The sequence below is a fragment of the Haliotis rubra genome, unplaced genomic scaffold (genome assembly GCF_003918875.1).
Source record: "Haliotis rubra isolate DU_JTF1 unplaced genomic scaffold, ASM391887v1 Scf84, whole genome shotgun sequence".
NCBI classification, from domain to species: domain Eukaryota; kingdom Metazoa; phylum Mollusca; class Gastropoda; order Lepetellida; family Haliotidae; genus Haliotis; species Haliotis rubra.
The window spans coordinates 883105-906501 of record NW_025767568.1 but is presented as its reverse complement, the minus strand read 5'-3'; the positions used below and the strand labels follow the sequence as shown (position 1 = coordinate 906501).

Below are 23397 nucleotides of genomic sequence, written 5' to 3'. Positions count from 1 at the left end.
AACCTGGATTCATCGCTAAAGACGACTCGATTCCAGTCTCTCTGGGTCCATCGGAGATGACGTTTGGCCCACAGCAGACGTTGACGTTGATGAAACGGCGTCAATATTGGCCCACGATATGGACCTCGAGAATGGAGATTGGCAGCCCCAACCGATTTCGAATGTTCTGTGAGGACAGTCGACCTCTAAACATTTCAGCCCTGGTTCGTGTAGCCGGCAGAAATCTGTCACGTAGGTGACGTAGGACGATTTGACGTTCTTCTGCTCGTGACGTCACACGTGGACGACCCGACCTTGGGCGATCAGAAGTGGTGCCAGTTTGTCATACACAATTACGACGGCTGCATCCCATTGCTCTTGCGACGTCAATAACTGATATTCCTGCTTGCAACATGCCAACGGCACGTTCCACGTTGCACATTTGACAATCGTGGCATTTCAAGAACCGTTAGAACTGTGGTTTAAAGTGTTTTTCAATTCTTGAGGCCAATGCAAACACGTGCATATGAAGAAAACTTCGATGCGAAGATCACGTGATCGACTGCACGTGCAAAACCTGATTTGGCACTAACGTCATTTGCACGACGAATGGATGGGTTTGGAGTGGGTTTTGGTAACGATTTTCTAGAGTCGAAAGATAGGGATCCCATTTCGGATACATAGATGTATCATCAGAAAAAATTATTCATTATTTTCAAATTACATTTTGTGAAGTTTCTTTTTGACTCAGTATATAAAGGGGAATATTGATGAATGCGATTTCCGGAATATTACTGGCGTACACAAACTCGCACGCACGTGCAATAAGTAGTTCCATTTGTACATCGGGAAAGAAGTGGTTTAAATAGCTCTGCGTTTTAAATTTGACAATTTTCATCTTCCAGATGATGAAAAACTGAATGTAAACGAATTGCATTTCAGATATGCAATGGAATAACACGACTTCACTCAAAAAACCCGTTGTTCATGTTTGGGGTAAAAGGTATGTTTCGTTTATGACATTGTTAAAATTACTCTGATATGATATACTGAATGATATACCTGGCCATCAGAAAATTGATTTCTACTCATATTTCGACTTGAAACTTGATATAAACAAATTTTGAAACCATTCGACAAGAAAGGTGGAACTGTTAGTGTATAGACGCCACAGCCGAAAAAGACGTGAGATGCCTTAAAATAAGATTTTAAATCTCGTTGAAGACTTTTCAACTTCCAGCGATGTGTACACGCGATGGTGTGGGTGTTTGTGTGGGTTTTAGTCGGCCTGTCTGGGTTTCACTGTGCTAATCCAGTGAGATACCACACCGCAGTTTCAACATTGAGAATGAAGTCATACGAATATAGTCATCGATTGACGCCCGAAATGACGACAGTATTTGTTGTGTTAAAGGGTTGACTTTCTTGAATTAGTAAACAGACTAGGAGGGAAGAAAAGAAATCGGGTTTGTCCACATATGAAAATGCTGTGTATACTTAATCTCGCTAATCTTTGCCAATGTTAATGGAAGAATAATTATAAGGTTTTGTTTTAGAAAAATCTGGAATTGAGATGACAGTAGAAGGCACCATGATTCCATATTCCCTGGAGATAAGGAACGCTCAACTATATGTAGGATATCAGGTAAACATGTGTTGTTGGGAACCTGTGGAATAGTATGTGAATGAGTATAGTCTTACGCCTCTTGAAGCAGTATCATGCAGGGGACCAGACATTGGCTCCATACACTGAACCTTTCCAATTGCAAATGGGGAATGCACAGACTGAAGAGTCGTTTGAACGTTTTCGCCAATAGGCGCCGCAGTTCGTTATGGAGAGTTGCGTCCCCTGACCACACAAGAAAACCTATGGTTGTGGGGGCAATTCCACCTCCCATCACAGGCACTCGTGTCTTTGCGATGATCAAAGATTAAGACAAATAATTTTTTGAGATGACCCCCGACTCGAAATGCCTTACAGAGCAATACATTATGACAAGGCCGGACACTTCGGTGTACCCCACCCGCCTGCTTTGTCGATCGTTACGCTACCATCGCATGCAATCGATTAATACTTAATGTAAACATAATCATGGATGATTGGCCTATCGATCACCACTCATGACACCTATCAATTCTCTATTGTTATGTCTGCAAGTCGATTGAAACCAGATTTTGACCATCAACTAAACGATCTTGACACAAATGGATGACGATATGTCCGGACAAAACGGGGGTGTGGTCGAAGCAAGCCCTCTGTAAATTATGTATATTTTTTCAAAATCTTTAATCCTTGCAAAGACACGAGGGCCTGTGCCTCCCATCCCCGATTAAGCTTGTCAACACCATTCAGATGTATCTAACCCATTTTTCATTACGGGCAACAATTCAGTCTCTTCAAAGAATTATGTCCCTAAGCTGTGCCAAATTCGGCAAGTGGTGAGATCGATTCGAAATCATTCAATTTTTAAGACCTTTTTTCCAACACTTTGAAAATACACTGTCGTCCATTTAAAGTAGGTGTTGGAGTAAATATTCAAGTCATATCCTAACAGGGCATCATAATGTGTGTACATGTACAAAAGCATAGCAATTCGAATTTTGAGTACCGCCATCCTGGCACAGGCAAGGGCAACAATTCTGCATAGCGAGGAGAAACACTGGATCACTCCGGAATATCATCTCGAGAACAGAACATATAATGGTTAAGAAATACCCATTGGCAGTTTGACTATCTGATTAGCCTTGCACTCTGGAACTAAAATGTACACCAACATTTGGTTATAATGTGCTTTGTAACATGATGCTCTGATTTGTTTTAAACCAGGCTCGCTCCGATCCATCTTCGAGTTTGAACGTGTTACCGGAAGTTCCCGATGGCGACAGTTCCATGCTGACAGTTTACTTCCCCAGTGACTTCCTGGTTGACACGATTGGTCACGTGATTGACGAAGTCCTGCAATCGAGAGTAAGTAGTAACATCTACAGAAGACGAAGCCGCAAATTAGTGACTTTTGCATTAGTTTTCATCCTTGGTTTTGGGAAAGAATTTTTGCTTCTTTGCCATCTCAACCTCGTGTACATCCATGGGAAGGTTTGGCACTAAGGGATCAGGGCGTGTCGTCTTGGGTTGGGGTCCCCAGTTCCAAGCAACCTAAAAGCATGCTGGATCCAAAGTGAATGAGGCTGGGCTATTTAGATGGTTCACAGGATTTTACCCATGTTTCACTTAGACCTATGAAATCAAACTGATTTAGAAATGAGATAAAACTAAGGTCAGCAAGTTTGTTCACAATGCCAGAAATGTCCCAGAAAAGACACTTCACTTGGTTACTGTCTGGCTGAGAGATATCTTGGCCGTGGTCACACCCTTAGCTGTTGTTACTGTGTGATCATGTCAAATAGTGCAAGAGGATCTACATGGTAGAACGTTACTCAGCAAATGATCGCAGTTCTATGCAGAATATTTCTCCGACTGATGTCGTTTCACTATGGTTAAAGCTGCTTCAGTTATGCCGTAAATTGTTCTCTGACAAATAAAGTGATTGAAGCACCCTACAAATATGACGCTTTGGCCCACGTTCAAACCTCCACATTCATTGAAACTTCAACATGTCAACATGTGTGTCATCCGTGTCTAAGATAACCTCCTCGCATGTGAAAGGTTCCAAAAGGTTCCGACTGACAGTGCGCCAATCTTCTCGACAAACCAGGAACAGTTTGTACAGTGTCTGTTGTTGGATGAGGAAACATACAATATCACAGAAATTCAAGTACATTCCTTGAAATTGATGTTACCAACGCGTATTTTACCAGTTAGTCCAGAGCGTTAATTTTATTAGCTTGAGTTTGTTGGGTTCGCCTTGCTTTGGACAGTTTCAGAAGAAGGTGCCTCTGTCTCTGTTGTGACACACTTTTGTGGAGACTTGAACATCATCAAAAGGAAATACTCTCCTTTTTCGGTAAAATGCATTCCATAAACCTTATGCTTCATTCTCCATGTGTCTGACTTAGACGGACATGTTTACAGCGGGTACCCTGAAAGGTTATTTCATACCGTGGAGATTCCGGTATAGGAACTCCCCCCAGAAGCATATGCTGCCTGTAGAAGGTGACTTAATAGAGTATGTGGAACATGTGACCTGGTTGACTTAATAGTGTAACACCTCCAGACGAGGACTTGAGTCAACACCAGACGCAGTGTCGTACAAAGAATGGTAGCTTTATTTCTTGAGTACACTTGTGAAATAGGGCGAACTCTTAGTACACAACTTGCAGAGTCCGGCAGATGCTACCAGGGGCAGTAGATGGCTGGATTGGCTGGTCAGTTCGTCCCTTCAAGTCCCAGGTTTGCCTCTTCTGCTGGTCTGTCCACGCCCTTCCCGCTGTCTGCCGGCTCTGGTTTATCCTCCCTGCTTTTATATGCACATAAAAGATAAACAATTTTCTTAGCTTGCAACATTTTTGACTAGTCAGCAGTTCCACTGGCATGATCTGCCCAGGTGGCCATGTTTTGATTAGTCGGCAATTCTCACGTCCGTACTCTACCTGGATGGCCATATTTTGTTTAGCTGTGAGTAACACATCGCTGACAAGTGTCCAAACATATCGCTGACAAGTGTCCAGACATATCGCTGACAAGTGTCCAGACATATCGCTGACAAGTGTGCACAAACAAAAGTGTTACATTCGCCCTTTTCTCATCAGAAAATTTGTCAATATAAATTTTCTATGTTACTTATGGGATAACTGTACTGTGTTTGACGAATTGGGGACGTATACCGGTGGTTATATAGCCGCAAATTTAGTTATATCGTCAAACACAGTACAGTTATCCCCATTCTAATTCAACTCGTTTTACGCTGTTTTTTCGTGAAAGAAATTAATTATTTAAACCAGGTCCAAGTTCCTCTAGGTCAAAGGTTAATCATATCACTCCTTCACCTTACACCATCGCCAGAGAAAGGAGTTCCCTTTTCAAACTACACACGTTTATTATGTGCACACAGACTAAATTTGACAATGATGAATAGATCATAGTATTATAGATAAAATGGACGGTATTATGATGAAACCGCCCTCTAGTTACAGAAATGAGCGGCCCGCTGATTCCTCAACTACGGGCCATTATCAGTTCTGTTGTCAAATGACGTCATAGCAGGTGCCGTCACGCTCCATAATGACGTCATAAACCTTGTTTCATGATCTAACTGTGTTGGGTCAACAGCCCGTTGCGAGTAAGTTGTTTGAACTTAAAATTAAATTTATGATACTGTTTTGTCTTTTTTAACACAAATTCCACCCATTTTAGCTGGATAGGGGAGTTAATTGACCAATGGCTTCTGCAAATAACAATGTCCTGCGAAACAGCGTTACCCCAATAGTGTAAGGTTTCGGTGAATCGGTTTTCAAATTGCGACCGTATATGCTGATTATACGGTCGGAAATTTATAGCATTGACCAATCAGAACTCGTGTTACATACTAAGTTGAAATAGAATATAGAGTAGTGATCGTCCAGGAGAATCCATTTATTCTACTGTTATTCAATTATCATGAATCATAGAATATAACTACAGTCACAATCAACAGGTGATGGATATTACCGTCGTTAGTAATCCGCATTGTGCCTACATATGCGTCCACTGACCGTTCACTGATATCATTTCGTGTTGAGCACAGGCAACATGCCCACACACATGTAATGTTCCCCTATAGTAAACAGTTCTCCGGAAACAATGTTTATGAATCCACTTGCACAAACCAGTATCACTGTAGATTCACTGTTGCCCTGTTCCCTGCAGTCGACTGGTTTGCCACGCCAGAAGTCAGGTTTTCAATACTTCGGCCTTGTGTTACACCATCCAATTTCGGATATAGATTCCTTACAGTGAGTCATCTTCTAGCCGGTCCAGGTTCTCTGTGGTCCCGAGAGGTGCAGAGCGTAGCGTTCCTCTGTGAGTGTGACATTCGCCTTCAGTATCTACTGACACCATCTCCAACTCAGTCATCACAAGTCAGTGTTCTTATCCCTCTTCCATTAGGCCAGCCAGGGTTTCATTAATCTCTTATATATAACCGTGCAAAGTATAATTACTATAATAAGAACAATTAACCCCACTAGATACTTCTAGTTTACCGTCTCATTATCAACATCTATATTTTTCAGATTAGATAATAGTTCGATCAGGTGGCCCATGGGAATGCTCTCAATTCGATTCAGTTTGGAGGGTAGTTTCGTGAGACCTAATGTTCGCACAGTCTGAACAAAGGGTTCCCATAGTAACATTTTGGAAACATTTGGGCTATGAAGTAAATGAAGGAAACTATCCTCCTACTCATATTTAGTTTCGTTCTGGTAATATGGAAGTAAGGATAGATGATTGTTCGAGGAGGAGCATGAGGCATTTAATCTGATTACTTGTATCTCTAAAGGTGAACAAATTGTTAAAGTCTTGGAATATGAGTTATCTTCTCCGCACACGACAGCGAAATCTAACCTCTTATCGGTAGTGTCTATCCAGAGACCAGCTGTGAAATATTCTTCTCTCGGTAAAGTGGCATTAGGCATCACTTCTGTTCGACACGTCTGCTTGACGTTATCTTTATTTTTCATAAACAGGGCCACTATGCAAAGCTGACTCAAGTTGATAGGGAATATGGGACTTTGGATATGGCAGTATCCCGTTAAAGGCTGGGTACATGTTTCGACCTCTGAGTTCTTCAATAAAGTATACTTAGTACGTTCAGCATTCGCAGCTAACACATGATTTTCCAACCGGTACTTAGCGACCATACTGCTAATTTTTTGAGGACTGTTCTTTCTGTACTTTCTTGTTCTGCATTGGTGATTCAAGCAAATACTGTAGTAGCGTAGTTTTTACCACAAACTCTGCATTATGTAAATAATGGTCCAGTTTTTTACAAAGCAACATGAATTGCATAGGCTTCCTTATCGATTGTTGACCATCGAATCTGAGTGTCGCTCTACTTGTGCGACAGGAAATGTATAGGTTTTTCTGCACCATCCTCACACTGTTGAACTAAACAAACACCTTGACAGCTGTAACTTGCATCTGTTTTGCTCTGGATAGGTCAGATGTTGGGGTTCTCATGGATCGAATTATTTCAACTTTATCCCCAATAGGCTTGATAACCTCTTGATTGCCTGGGTAATTGGTTTCTGTTTTTGCGAAACTACATTTTGAGAGTTTGAGCTTTAGGCTGTGTTGTCTGATGCGGTCAAACACCATCTGAATATGCTTCATATGGTCTTCTAAGTTTTTTGAGAATGTAAGAATGTCATCCAAAGAGGCTGTTGCGAATGCCTCTAGGCCTTCCAGAACAACATTCATTAGTTCCATAAAAATTGACATGGCATTGCGAAGACCAAAGGGCATCACGGAAAATTCAAATAATCCTTTGTGACATGCAAACGCTGTCTTCTCCCTATCCTTCTCATCCATCAATACTTGCCAGTAGCCCGACTTAAGATCCAGGGTTGTAAAGTACTTAGAGTCCCCCAACTGCGTAAGAATGTCATCAGTGAGCGGCAGAGGGGTTGAAATTGGTCTTGAGATCTCATTCAGAGACCGGAAGTCCACCCAGAATCTTTTTACCACCCTGTATCTTATCCACTATAACAATGGGGAAACTCCACGGTGACCTAGATCTCTGGATAATTTGTGCATCTAACATATCATTTATTGCCTTATCTACTACTTACCTTTGGTTAAGTGGTGTACGGTACGGCTTGATTTTTATAGGGGGATGGTCATCAGTGTCAGTTTTCATTGTTACTGTATCTGTATGACCTAATTCTAGATCATTATGGGCAAACAAGTCCGCATTCCTAGCTACTAGCTGTTGAGTTTTTTCCTTGTGCTCTGGGTGGTGTGTGGTGGTGTGTGTGTGAACATCAGATCATCAACATCGATTGAGTCAGCCTTGTCCAGTTGATATCTTAACGTTATAAGATTTTCTTCTAAAACAGAGTTCAGATCCCACTGCACAACCCCTTTTCAGTTTTCAGGTTTTCAGGTTTTGTTTGGTGTTATTTACAATCATCACTGGGACAGCCCTGTCTTTCTTCAATCTTGCCAACGAATTCCCAACCATCAATCCCGGTCCCGTGTCTCTTGACAACCTGATGATTGTTGCGATGTGGATGTCTTGCTCCAAGGATACATACATTTTTCATACTCCTAGGCTACCTAAATCGTAGTATAGTCAAACACCATTTTGATGCAGCCAATCCCTTCCTGGAATAACGATCCTATTCATATTCCCTACTGCATAGAACAGATGGGTCATGGCCATTCCTCTCATGTTAAATGGGATGTTTACACATCCATGTACTACCAAACCATTTCCATTTACTGATTGCAGTGAAACCTTCTTCCTACTAAGTTCATACATTCTTATCAAGCTTTGAAATACATGCATGTTTATGATTGATACTTTTGCGCCGGAATTGATTAAACATCTATACTGTTGTTTTCCAATTTTTATGCGACATGAACTAGGCTTACCTGCCAGATTGATTGTGTATGTTGGCTTGCCCTCTTCCGCATCGGCTTTTATATGAGGAAGAGATTCTAGTTTAAATGTTGCTTTGTTTCTGAACGATAACGCTGATTCCTATTTAAGGGAACTATCACTTTGTCTCTGGTTAACCCTATTGGGACAATCCCGTTTGACATGTCCGGCCTGATTGCACACCCAGCACAGCTTTGTTTGGGCGTGGAAGTCAGTTTCATCATTGTTTACTGCATTGATGTCTTGCACCCTACAGTCCCTTGCTCTATGCCCCTGCCCCCCACATCTAAAGCATTTTTTATTCCGGAGGTGGTCTACCTCCATTGGCTCGTCCCCTGACCTGTCATTATAGTTGGCCTTCGTCCTTCCTACACGTAGACTGAACCTTGCCCTGAGATTTTGTTAGCGCTGGTAACTGCTGTGGCTAAATTTGGTGGTTTCTCCCGCACAACCTTCATTTTCAGAGAGTCATATGCCAGTCCATCAATTAAAAACCCTACAAGTTGCCGTTCTACTGCTAACCCTTTCTGTTGACCTTCTAGCCCTGCGTACGCCTCTTCTGCCAAGTTAAGTAACCTTACGGCTAAGAGCTGAACACTCTCCCCTGATTGTTGTTTAGTTGTTCGCAGAATCATGAAGGCATGTTGAGGGTCAGTTATTTCCGCGAATCTACGAGCCAGTTCCAACTTGAGTTCCTCCCAGGTTGCCTGAGCATGATCATTGATATACCGATGGATGAAATCGCTAACCGCCCCTGTACTAGACGGGTATGCTACGAGTTTAATTCTATCCTGATCAGCGTTGGTTAGTACTTCATACTTTTCTAAATTCTTGATCCATTCTTTGTATTTCTTGGGGTTCCCCTCAAACGGTTTAACTATTTGGGAAATACTTTGCGTTAGTTGCCCCGTTATCTGCCCAGCTATCCCCTAGCGAAATTCACCCAAATCCTGGCCGGCCATTTTGGAAATATGAGGATATAGTGAACAACTGGGCGACTTACCCGAGTTGATCTGGTTCCAACTTCAACCTTGGGCTCCTGTCCGCACTTTGGGAGAAGAATCCTCAATCTGCTTTATCCGGGTCACGTCACCAAAAGAATCCTTAAAACACATCCAGGGGAGGACTTGAGTCAACAAGAGACGCAGCGTCGTACAAAGAATGGTAGCTTTATTTCTTGAGTACACTTGTGAAATAGGGCGAACACCTAGTACACAATTTGCAGAGTCCGGCAGAGGCTACCAGGGGAAGGCAACTAGGTAAGGTTGACACTTGGGCAGTAGATGGCTGGATTGGCTGGTCAGTTCGTCCCTTCAAGTCCCAGGTTTGCCTCTTCTGCTGGTCTGTCCATGCCCTTCCCGCTGTCTGCCGGCTGTGGTTTATCCTCCCTGCTTTTATATGCACATAAATGATAAACAATTTTCTTAGCTTGCAACATTTTTGACTAGTCAACAGTTCCACTGGCATGATCTGCCCTGGGGGCCATGTTTTGATTAGTCGGCAATTCTCATGGCCGTGCTGTACCTGGGTGGCCATATTTTGTTTAGCTGTGAGTGACACATCGCTGACACGTGTGAAGACATATCGCTGACAAGTGTGCACAAGCAATAGTGTTACAATAGCCCGACAGCGCGGATCACTGGAATGTCTGTTCTAGACTCCATCATTACGGAAATTCCTGTTGAGTATTGTTTGACGCCACTTTGAACAGAATTTCAGGCATCATGGAGGCAAGTCAAGCTGAGGTGATGTGATGTGATGTGACGTGATGTGATGTGACGTGACATGACGTGACGACGTGATGTGATGCAGTTTAGTAGTCCTATGCAATTCCTATTCTAACTTGAACCACGTATTCAATTTTTTTTCAGGGAAAGTGATTTTCTGGGTGTGCTTAATGTAGTTCTACATGTTTATGTTCTCGATTTATGTGTCATGATTGTATTGTTTTGGTCACTATATAGCTGAACTACTGCCGATGTGATCAGAAATATTAACTCACTCACTTTTAAGGTGAACATTTGACATGCGTTTGCATGTGCTTGTGACGTGAGCCACAGCAGAGCGCAACACGAACCCTTTCCTATGGAATCCTGGAAGGGACATTGTCGAGTTGTCGCGATGTCGCGTGTCGCGTTTTGGTTTATTTTGCCTCACTTTACTTGTTTTTGAGAGGGCGACGATGTCCCTTGTAGGATTCCATACTTTCCCCCTACAAATCATGTTTTCATGACAACTTGATAGTGATTAATGAGCACATGCATATGTAACCATGATCGAGTTTGTCGCCTTCCTGTATGTTGTCTGGATGTTGTGCCCGCAGTCATATAGGGAATTTCCACGTGACCCTTTTTATAATACTTTATTGAAATCTAAATGATTTATTTAATTCCCAACTGAAAGAAGACTAATGTTCTCACTCGCCATGCCAAAAGCTCGTGTTTCCTATGAAAGAAATGAATAATTGACATCTAATTTTCCGATCTGAAAATGATGGGAGTCAGAATATATGATTATCAAATTATGTTATCACCTTTATTCGTACACTATACCCCTAACATTTTATATTAGGCTGTGACACGTAAACGATGTCAACCTTGGCTGCATCTTCATCCGAATATTGAGATCCCAAATGCGCATTTGTGACTTTTTTACGTAACTGAACAATATTTTACTCTGTATACTGAAAAGTCGTAAATATAGACTGTACTGTACCGGACAGGTCGTCTGGATTAACTCATTATCCGGTTTAGCTGACCACTAGCACGATTTCATGTTTTCGAGATTAAAGAGTGAGTGAGTATGGTTTTACGCCCTTTTAGCAATATTCCAGCAACATCACGGCGGGGGGACACCAGAAATGGGATTTGACACATTATACCCATGTGGGGAATCGAACCCGGTCCTTCAGCGTTATGAGCAAACGCTTTAACCACTAGGCTAGCCCACCGCCCCCAGATTACAGAGACATCTAGGATGTTATTGTTTGTTTCAGAAAGCCGCCCTCAGTTATATGTCGGCAGTCTGTAAATAATCGAATCAGGCATTCTAGTGATTGATATCATGAGCATCGGTCTACGCAATAAGGTTACGATGAGATGAATCAGCGAGCGAGGAGGATGGTCACGATAAGGTCTACGCAATAAGGTTACGATGAGATGAATCAGCGAGCGAGGAGGATGGTCACGATAAGGTCTACGCAATACGATTAGATGAATCAGCGAGCGAGGAGGATGGTCACGATAAGGTCTACGCAATACGATGAGATGAATCAGCGAGCGAGGAGGATGGTCACGATAAGGTCTACGCAATACGATGAGATAAATCAGCGAGCGAGGAGGATGGTCACGATAAGGTCTACGCAATAAGGTTACGATGAGATGAATCAGCGAGCGAGGAGGAAGGTCACGATAAGGTCTACGCAATAAGGTTACGATGAGATGAATCAGCGAGCGAGGAGGATGGTCACGATAAGGTCTACGCAATACGATGAGATGAATCAGCGAGCGAGGAGGATGGTCACGATAAGGTCTACGCAATACGATGAGATGAATCAGCGAGCGAGGAGGATGGTCACGATAAGGTCTACGCAATACGATGAGATGAATCAGCGAGCGAGGAGGATGGTCACGATAAGGTCTACGCAATAAGGTTACGATGAGATGAATCAGCGAGCGAGGAGGATGGTCACGATAAGGTCTACGCAATAAGGTTACGATGAGATGAATCAGCGAGCGAGGAGGAAGGTCACGATAAGGTCTACGCAATAAGGTTACGATGAGATGAATCAGCGAGCGAGGAGGATGGTCACGATAAGGTCTACGCAATAAGGTTACGATGAGATGAATCAGCGAGCGAGGAGGATGGTCACGATAAGGTCTACGCAATAAGGTTACGATGAGATGAATCAGCGAGCGAGGAGGATGGTCACGATAAGGTCTACGCAATAAGGTTACGATGAGATGAATCAGCGAGCGAGGAGGATGGTCACGATAAGGTTTACGCAATAAGGTTACGATGAGATGAATCAGTGAGCGAGGAGGATGGTCACGATAAGGTCTACGCAATAAGGTTACGATGAGATGAATCAGCGAGCGAGGAGGATGGTCACGATAAGGTCTACGCAATAAGGCTACGATGAGATGAATCAGCGAGCGAGGAGGATGGTCACGATAAGGTCTACGCAATAAGGTTACGATGAGATGAATCAGCGAGCGAGGAGGATGGTCACGATAAGGTCTACGCAATAAGGTTACGATGAGATGAATCAGCGAGCGAGGAGGATGGTCACGATAAGGTCTACGCAATAAGGTTACGATGAGATGAATCAGCGAGCGAGGAGGATGGTCACGATAAGGAGATCTGTACATACCCAGACTTTTACGGGTGTATTTTTGGTATCCGTTTCTTAAGTTTATTCTGTTTTCTTTGCAGTTTCTTGAAATAAGCAACTTCCGGTTCAACATTCGGAATCTAGGATCCTATTTCGAACAGGTAGGTCTAAACTGATGTCAGTGGTTAAAGATTGTTTTGTGGCGCAGTCAGTTGCATTCCTTCTGCAGTGAACTGTGGGGATAACCAATAGGTTTAAACTTCACTAAATTCCTAAAACAGAAGTTTCGGGGTAAAGACGTGTTTGTTGTTTAATGCCACACTCCAGTCTTCTCGACCTAATGAAACATTTCTCTTGTTATATCGCGAGTTTGTACTGCCCACAGTTGATATGTCCAGCTCACATACGTGGAATATTGCTGGGTACAGGTTAAACAAACGGTCTAACGTTATCACCTTCTTTGAGTGGCATTCTAAAAGTTTTTTGAACATTTTTGGAAAACAACTTCTCCTATTTCGTGAGTGCGACTCTTCGTTATAGATTCCTGCTTGACAACGGTATAAGAACCTCTATTATTATTATTATATGATATTTATATAGCGCACATATCCAGGCAACTAGTGCTTGCTCAAGGCGAACTTCTATCGAAACGTCGTACTCACGAAATAGAAGAAATTGTTATCAATAACGTTTGTTCAATATTAACGTTACCACATATCACTGTTCTTCCATCAGGCAGCGTCAATCCTACAAGGGGAGACCGGTTACATAGGTGTCTTCACGATTGATGAACCAGCAGGCCCTATAACACTGGATGGAGAGGGCATGTTGAGAGCAGTCGCAGCAAAGATGAATTACACAGTCTCGTCTTCATGTGGTGACCATGTTCTCTTCTCTCTGGAAGTGGTAAGAAACCGTCAAAGCCAGCAAATCCCACACTCTATCAACATCTTGTCTATGGGTGCATGTTTTTTGTTGTTACAGGAACTGCGCAACTTACAATGCTATCATCAATTACCTGTAGTCAGGTGCTACGTCTTCCTGGTTCGTGTTTTATTAAGCCGTATCTTTAGACACTCTTACATACAGTTCGGCTCGACCTATCAGGCCACGATGTTCAAGTCACGTGACAACCACAGTGCACTTTAGATCTAAACATGTCGTTTATATATGTCGCAGGTGTTATTCTCAAATCCCAGGTGCTGAAAGGTGCCACAATTTTCTGTGCAGTTCCCTAAGCCATCACAAAACCTGATTAATATGTATTATGTTTACGCCCTATTCCTTTTCCTTTATAACCTTGCTTATCCGGACTTCTACCGAAATCGGACATTCCGCCGCTATGTGTATCAGTATATATATTACTATAGGCTGGTATATAGACATGGCTATAGGATGGTATATTTCCACCAACAACGAGTCATGAAGTGCTGGACAGGCACCTGCTATAATGAGACATACATCCAGACATCACATCCATCATTAGTATATATAGCAGGGGTGGCAGCAGGAACAACCACATTGACGTCAACAGTCTGTTATAACGGGCACGTTTCGCGACACCGTATTTACAGCTTTCAAGTCAACTTCCGCAGCATTCAGTGTTATTCAACATGGTGATCCATCCAAATGTTTGTTCAGGGCATTCGCCTTGACAGCCTTGGGATAACAGTCAGATGAGATACGAATTTTTCATGACGTTTTTCTTAAAATTTACCGTAAGAAATATGTTCACCGCATTGTCCTTATCCAAAACATATTTTACCTTTTCAGGAACTGGACATTGCAATTAAAGTTGTGTTTAACGACAGACTGTTTTACCTCGGAGTTTCTGATTTCAGGTATGTAAATTGTTTAAACACATAGTCATGTTCTATCTATACTCATGCCAATAATGGTTGTCACCCCCTTCAATTTTTTTTATTGGAGAGGGGGTGTGGGGTGTGGTGTGTGTGGTGGGTTGGGGTGGGGAGGGGGTGACAACCATTATTGGCATGAGTATATATGACGACAGCCTGCAGAAACTTGGACCAGACTATCTGGTGACCGATAATGTGAGCAGCGCCCAGGTTGGGGTGGAATGACACGCACTGTACCAGATGACGTAACCTGACCACCAGATACACATTCCTCTCAACAGTTAACTGCCCTCAAACTCGATCATCATCTTTTAAGGTCAGGAAGTATGCTAAGGCAAGTCCAGTTCTCTGGCATGAACCCCCAGACACAGCAAATCACTTAGTTTCAGACATTCCAGCATGAAGTAAGGACCTTGCTGTTTCCTCTCAACAACTTACTGCCCCCAAACTCGAACATCATCCTATAGTGTTTGAAGTTTTACTGAGGGGGGCCAAGTCCTCTGGCATGAACTTCCAAGTACAGCAAATCACTCTAACTGAATGGAACATATCATTTGGCTTTGTACAGCATCAACATCAGTACAGTTGTTAACAGTGAGTGAGTGAGTTTTGGTTTTACTCTGCTTTTAGTAATATTCCAGCAACATCACGGCGGGGGACACCAGAACGGGCTTCACACATTGTACCCATGTGGGGAATCGAACCCGGGTCTTCAGCGTGACGAGCTAACGCTTTAACCATTAGGCTACCCCACCGCCTCAGTTGTTAACAGAATCAATACTAATTGTATCAACCTATTTAAACGAGTTGGTATATTTTGTACGGGGAACTTGTACGAATCGATTCTGGACCCAACATTCCAATTCCGTAATATAAGTAAAGTCAGATGTTAGTTCTTGTTACCGCTATTTACCAACACATGTTTGTCCTCAAGCATTCGCTGATAACTGAACCAGGATGAGGCATACCACCACCGCTCCCCCCCGATATACAGTGATGTGACATTCAAGTTACAGAGTCTGACTTCCTGATCCAGTATAGTCAACTCTTCCCACACGCTCAGCTCTTATGTACGGATACCCATTGGGGACACAAACTATTATGTTTTTTACCTCGAAATAGGAGCTCTTATTCTGAAACAGCAACAGTTTAAAACAGAAATTTAAGCCGTGGAAACTTACATTCTAACATCAGTTTATATTTAATTCAAAATTTAATAACTTCAATTTTCAAAAGGACGACTTAAATTGTCAGAAAGTTTCTTAAATGTTAAATGTATTACCCTGAATTAGCAAATAAGGACCTAGATATTTCGGCGAATTAGCTGTACTTTGTGGGTAAGTATCTTGAATCTTCGATATAGTAATAACATGACCCCAATGTACGTCGTATGTAGGTGACCTAGTCTAGTCAGGAGTAGCACAGGCACACACACCGTCTTGGCTTCACGAACTGGTCGTTTATCTGGTTAGAAGAGGCTTACCGATAAGGTTGTTACACTGGATGACTTGATTGATCCTGGGAAGAGATGTCCAGACTCTATTATCAACGGACTTCCCTCGTGTAGCTGGGATAACACTAAGTGCGGGTTGAACGACAAACACGCACACAGAATGTTCAATTTCGTGTGTTTACTTATGATTATATGTAATTAACTCAGGACAAAATGTATAGTCAACTCTGAATAACACTCAACCAGAGTGGGCCATTAGTGATGTAAACGTCTCCCGCCTCCCGGGGTTTTGTGAATGTTTACATAGTGTCACTCGAATGTTTGGATTGCATTTACTTTTGTTAATGCCAGACTTGTTTCAAGTTACCATGGCAGAGCGGGACCGGCTCTGGCGTAAAACAACATTCAATCACTATATCTGTGAGATGGAGGATGTTTATGCCCATGCTGAGGTCGAGTGTGTGTGTGTGTGTGTGTGTGTGTGTGTGTGTGTGTGTGTGTGTGTGTGTGTGTGTGTGTGTGTGTGTGTGTGTGTGTGTGTGTGTGTGTGTGTGTGTGTGTGTGTGTGTGTGTGAGACACTATCTGTTGCCAGTCTATACATCGTGGTAAGCGGCGGGAATTAATTTCCCACAGACTATAAGGATATAGTTGGCTATGTTGGCGTAAAACAATCACGCACGCACCAACGCTGTGCTTAATTCTTGCCAGCTCCCTCACTTCCATAGTGAAGTCATTGTTGTACATGAGTAAAATCTTTTCCATTTATACTTCTATCTCCCATAACTCACGCATACAAGCACACACACACACACACACACGCACGCACGCACGCACGCACGCACACACACACACGCACGCACACACTACACACACATGGTGCCCGCCCCAGTCCCCGTCATATCAAATACTAGTAGGTGCCTTTGAGTGACATACTGTTATACTTTCAGATCAGCAGTTACTGTCACTGACTCGAAGATCGGCAAGACGAAGGTATTCCAGGAAAAGACTTTATGTACAACACCATTCATCACGATGATCTCAGTTGCAATGTTTTAGGGTTTGCGTTGGGCGTGTAATTAGAGCCAGTGTGCCTAGTGAAGTAGTCGTAAAATACTCTACTTGGTGCCCGACCAGAACAATAGCTTCCCTCAAAAAGAACGCGAGCAACGTGACCAAATTACACATTTGTAATGATAGGTAAAAAATAATATATGTTTTTTAATATGTGTCAGTGTTGTCAATGTAGCTTAGTAACAACAAAACAGGTTTTATAGCTGGAATAGCGGGCAAATATGGCGTTAAGTCTCTCAATAAATCTAAATATTGACGTATATCTGAGGGGGTGGTGTTGGCAGATGATCTGCTGTGTAATTGTGCATCGGAAGACATATACACGGGTGGACAGGTCTTCTGGGCGCTGTGACTCACCGTGCAGGGTTTATACGCTTGGGCATGCAAGAAACCTATCATTGAGGGTTCGAATCCCGGTTCGGCCCGGTTAATTAGGTTTGGCAGCACCATACCTCTAGCCGCGGGCTTCACCAAAGTGGTACGGGTCTAAAGACCTTCATCAATGGTGTTATTCCTCCGTCATTGAGCTGACACGCTGTGACATGACTCGAATACCATTCAGCGCGGCTTAAAACTCAACTAACTCACTAACACTTTGAAGACTATAGAATGAGATTACATTTATGTTTTCAGGATTTGCTAAACATGGTGGACACCCTTGGCATAGGGAAGAATGGTTTCGTTGTCCAGGAGCTCAATGGTAGGTCTCGGAGAGTTGTACAACCATGTATGTTCTAGTATATGCCTTCCCTTTTCCAGACACCCGGTGTCATCCCAGGTTTTCAGTGATCCATCCATCATTTACACCCACATTTGCTTTCATGGCAAGTGGAGTTGCTTTTCACGAGAATGTTTGATGCTGATGAATCCATTACTGGATCAAAGAGCAGAAAGATAAATGTACTGCCGTTAACATTATTTCCTACATTCTACTGATCAGTGTTATATAAGCTGAGTTGATTAAATGTCAGAACGTGATATCGGCGTCGACCTTTTGCTTTATACGAGACAAGAACCAATGACATTTGTGCCGGCTTCAATTTACCAGTGAATGCCTATTAGCAGAAATATGTTTGAGGTCATGTGTATGTAGGTGATCGATTACTGGAAAGTAAAAAGTTATGTATTCATGTAAATATTCCAGAGAGTTAAGCTGGTGTATTGGTGTATAATTTCCGCTATTTTGGCTTTCACGCTAAATAAAATCAGTTTCATTTTTCGGCGGAAACTCGCGATTGATTGATAATCTGATCAATAAATACAGCGACATGGTGGGCGTGTATGTGCACGTGTAAGAGTACGTGCGTGTGTATTATCTGTTCAGTTCTAGTTTTCTAGTCACAGCCCCCAAAGTCGACAAAAAGGTCATTCTTTGTTCGAATCTCTCATCGAAATCGTATGATGTTATTTTGATAATCGATGAAAAAAACCACGTCGATAGGCTGTTTGACAATTATTTTGTCCAAATTGTTCTTGCAGATTTTGATTTGAGTGAATATTACTTTGCACCGCTTTTAGCGATATTTTACAATTTCACGGTATGGAACCCCAGATAGCTTTACAAATTGTACTGAAGTGCAGAATCGAACCCGGACTGTGGGCGCTAAGATCGAGTGAGTGAGTGAGTTTAGTTTTACGCTTCAATCAGCAATATTACAGCTATATGGCGGCGGTCTGTAAATAATCGAGTCTGGACCAGACAATCCAGGGATCAACAGCATGAGCATCGATCTACACAATTGGGATACGATGACGTGTTTACCCAGTCAGCGAGCTTGACCACCCGACCCCGTTAGTCGCCTCTTACGACAAGCATGGGCTACTGAAGATCAATTCTAACCAGGACCTTCACGGGTCCTAAGATCGAGTTATTCACGCACTAGTCTACCACATTTGTTGGGCAAAGAGTTCCTATGGGCAGAACAGACAAACAGTGATTCCAAGATTAGACTTTAGTGGCAACCATGAGCAACACATCTGGCTGAGAGAGCGTGTGTCGAATATGTTCAGCGGTGTTCATGCCTTCAGCCTCTGGTTCTACCCGACAACTAACTCGCTCTTCAAACGTCAACACATAGTTGTTTGAATGTTGCAGGAAAACTTCGCACCATAGACCTGTCCTTCTTCCTCACCAACACAGGTGTTCTCAGCGGTACGGAGTTCAGCGTCGCAGAGGTAAGCTTTGAGTGAGTGAGTGAGTATGGTTTTAGGCCGCCTTTAGCAGTATTCCAAAAGGGGACACCACAAATGGGCTTCAAACGTTGTACCCATGTGAGGATTTGAACCCAGGTCCCATGACGAGCGAACGCTTTAGCCACTGTGCTACCCCAAAATGGGTAAGTGAGTGAGTGAGTTAAAATTTCACGTCACCTCGGCAGTATTTCAGCCATAAAGTGACGAGAAATGTTTTACATAAACAATAAATTTAAGTTGCTAAATAATCATTCATCGAAGGACTGTAAAATAACTACAGTATCACAGATGGAGTCTAAAACTAGCATGAACATGTAAAACTATTTTATTTATGAAGACAATACAATATAAAAAACGGGCCATAGGTCGCCAACAACTGAAGGTAGATCACCATACTAGGGACCATGGGGACTTACAGTGCTTTTGCTACCTGCATGGACCCTAGTTGGATTTACACCATCCCTTCAGCGGCTGGCGATTGTAGGAAAATTTAGCCGACAGTTAAAATAACAAATATACTGCATTTTAAATATCTGATAAGTCTAAATTTAACTTTGAAGGTTTTGGGACTTACGTACCCTCTCAGGAGGACAATATTTTTCAATACTTCAACCCCCTTTGAGGGTACAGCCACTAACAATCTAAGTTACTTATGATGGAGAATTCAGCACAGTCAAGCAGGACATGCTTGACCGTGACTCTCTCATCACAAGGGAAAAAACCGGAGAATCTTCACCTTTTAACAGGTATTTGTGAGTATAACGTGTATGACCAATGCGACATCGTCACAACCAATATACGGTTTCCAAACTGGGTAAGCTTTGATCAGGATGGGAGTGACGTAACGTAAACTGGAGTTTAATACCTCAATCAGGGTCACTGTACAAACATAGCAACGTCAACTAAGTGTCCGGACTAATGCAGTGCTATGCCTCGAACATACTACTTCTACAAGAAGTATCCTGACTCCGAACCAACTAGTCCTTATTTTAATGCCGAACACTAGATACAAATACAACTTTGAGTGTCCTTGGTATAACGCGACCTAGAATGGAACCGCCGACCATCCTCTCCCCGGTCAGCCACTCTATCCACACACCGTCTGCAGATTAAAGCAGAATGTGAAATATCCAGCGTTATTGCAATCCTATATCCAAGTTATCCCTTACCTGGAAGTACTGCCACACTTGTCTTTGACGAATTGTTGGTTGGGGTTTTCTAAGATTGAAATCAAGTCAAGTAAAGACCCTTATTTTCGTTATGTATTATGCAACAAAGAAATCCGAGAAACGCATCGATCTTATGCATTATTTGCTAAATAGGAACGTTCACGTAGGCATTTTTATCCGACACTATTTCGAAAAAAATATTTCATTGTATACTTTTCTTAAATTTCAGTTATTCTGAGAATGTCGTTATAATGTATTAGATGAAGATATTAAATGACTATGGGGAACTATTTTTCTAATGCGTTAAAGATAATATTACCCTTGTGTTTTCTTACCGTATATGTCATGTCGTCGACGACAAGAGCTCTACAGTTTGTTTTCCTGAACACTTGGACAACAATCTCTGGTAATTGATGGTGGTAATAATATGGCAGGTAAATACACAAATAATTATCAACCATTGATATACCTCTCTATGTTTGAGGGCCAGTTAGCGCTCACCGTTGTGCAATCAAATCGTATCATCTGTATTTGATTGTGATTCATGAAGAATTGCTTGAAATATACTTAGACATATTGACTGGTCTGTATCTCTAGTATCTCTACTGGATATTTCTTATGACAGATATATGTTTTTGTCGCTTTTATTTAGTATCATAAATAAACCGAAAGCAAGGTGTCATGGTGTGAAAGTCTACGCTCAAACATTATAATGAACGTAACTGTATGGGAGATGGGGTAGCCTAGTGGTTAAAGCGTTTGCTCGTCACGTAGAAGACCTGTGTTCGATTCTACACATGGGTACAATGTGTGATGACAATTTCTAGTGTCTAGTCATTTTCACCGTGAGATTGCTACAAAATTGTTAAAGCTGTGTAAATTGTACAACGCTCTTCGGAACCTTTGTATGAGGAACATTCCCTCTACGCTGCTGCAACAGCTTTCGGCATAAATGGGAAAATGAAATCCCTTATCTCGTTAAGTCTTGTAAATAGGAAATTCAAAGTGACAAAAACTCAAGTCATACATCAAAAAGAAAGCTTATGGACCTCTGTTAACCTTGCAGCACTTTCCGTTCGAAAAACTGAGACTGACACGTTTTTATCGAAAGATGTTTTCGACTGATGAGCACCATTGTAAAGGTCTCTGATCGTTCATGTGTTTCATTTGTCTTTGCAGGACTACCTTCTTTTGCGGAGTAATTTGTCTTCACAACAGACGACTTCCGGTTGGAGGCAATTCGGGACTGTTTTTAAAGGCGAGCACATGCGAACAGAACAAGATCAGAGCTTTGTTGAAACTATTGCCATCGAGCCGTGTAATATCAAGTTATCAACGGAAAGCGGCACGGGAGATCTTTATTTGTCTTTAAGAACAGTGTTAACTTTAGCCATGTCAGCGATCTTCTTCTACGTAGTTAGCGTGTAAACACGTTAGCTGTTGTTTTGAATGTATTCGCCTCCTTTTATGTAAAGATGTGAGACTTTAATGGTTTTGAAGTTTAAACAGACGTAGTTTCCACAAAGAGAGACCTCACAGTACGATCTGTTATAGGTCAGGTATTGTTCCAGAAACCTTGACAAAAATGAATTTGCCCCAAAAGGAGAGCTTCACTGGGTTGCCTGAATACATGCATGTGGGAGAAAAACAATTGTTTGGTTCCACAAGGAAACAAACCATTAAAGCAGTGACAAAAATAATCTCGATCATATACCATGTAACTCTGCCATGATATAACGCGCAAATTCGAGATTCACTGGCAACTTTATCAATGTTTAAAACTTAAGATGTTAAAAAAATCATTGCAAATTTTGAAAAAGGATAGACGGCACTCCAAGTTTGACATCTGGATACAGTATGTTGTTACGATTTACATACAAATATGCAGGAAAGAGGTCTCGGTTGATCCGAGCGCAGTCAGGCTTTTTAGGCACATCAATAGGTGCTCACAGGAAGTTTACTCAGTTGAGAATCCACCAACAACTTGAGATTGGGTACCAAACCTAGAGCATTTAGTACAAGAGGTTGGACAACTCCTACTAGCAGTGCAAACGTGACAGTAAGTAAGCGAGGTCCACATATTTGCCAAGTTTTTCGAGAATTCGTTTTTTCTTTGTTTTTCGTGGATTCATAAAAAGGACAGCGATTCTTTATATGTAAATTTAAAAATTACAACCTATGAAACGGATAACTTTGTTCTAAAATGACACCAAGAAATATTTTAATAGGAAAAGATTTTAATAAATAACTGTCATGTCTTTGTATTCCACTTAATAAAGAACTCTGTGCAAAGTATCCCTTCATTATCCCTTTGTATGTCCTTTTGATGGAAACTCCAATTTCTTGTCCAGAGAGGGCAATCGATAACACCAAGACGGCTCGCATTGACGAACCTCCTCCGCTAATAAATGGCATGATCTCATGGGGTGAGGGAGTGGAAATACATACAGGGCAATTTAAAGTCTAGTTTGGACTAGAAAGGGGAGTAATCGGTATCAAAGTAATTCTTAATTACTCAGATGACGCTTATCCTGTCCGTTTTTGTCCATGTTCAGTCAAGCTTGCTCTTTTACGAACATTTCAAAGAGCATCTAACGCCCCTTGCACAAAGGTTGACAGCATTGAAAGCCTTAGACAATATTGCAAAAGGTTTTATGGTAGACACTAGGATGAGGACATTTCAAGGTTTGACGCATCAATGAGCAATTCAATTCCCAAATTGCACTTGTGACATATGTTCCGATGTTTGTTTTTTCAAATGAAGACTTGACTTGCCGTGCATTTCATTTCATATAGCAGGAG

The 23397-nt window shown here is 42.0% G+C and overlaps 1 protein-coding gene across 1 annotated transcript; it reads left to right on the top strand.

The window, feature by feature from the left end:
- The first annotated feature begins 925 nt into the window (after window positions 1-925).
- On the top strand, window positions 926-22890 carry LOC124262462. Its single transcript, XM_046696969.1, has 10 exons — window positions 926-982; window positions 1536-1624; window positions 2807-2947; window positions 12951-13010; window positions 13585-13755; window positions 14623-14690; window positions 17110-17152; window positions 17867-17933; window positions 19329-19408; window positions 21775-22890. Exons 1-10 carry the CDS (start codon window positions 967-969, stop codon window positions 22021-22023), a joined length of 984 nt encoding a protein of 327 aa, XP_046552925.1. The 5' UTR covers window positions 926-966; the 3' UTR covers window positions 22024-22890.
- Window positions 22891-23397: the final 507 nt, after the last annotated feature.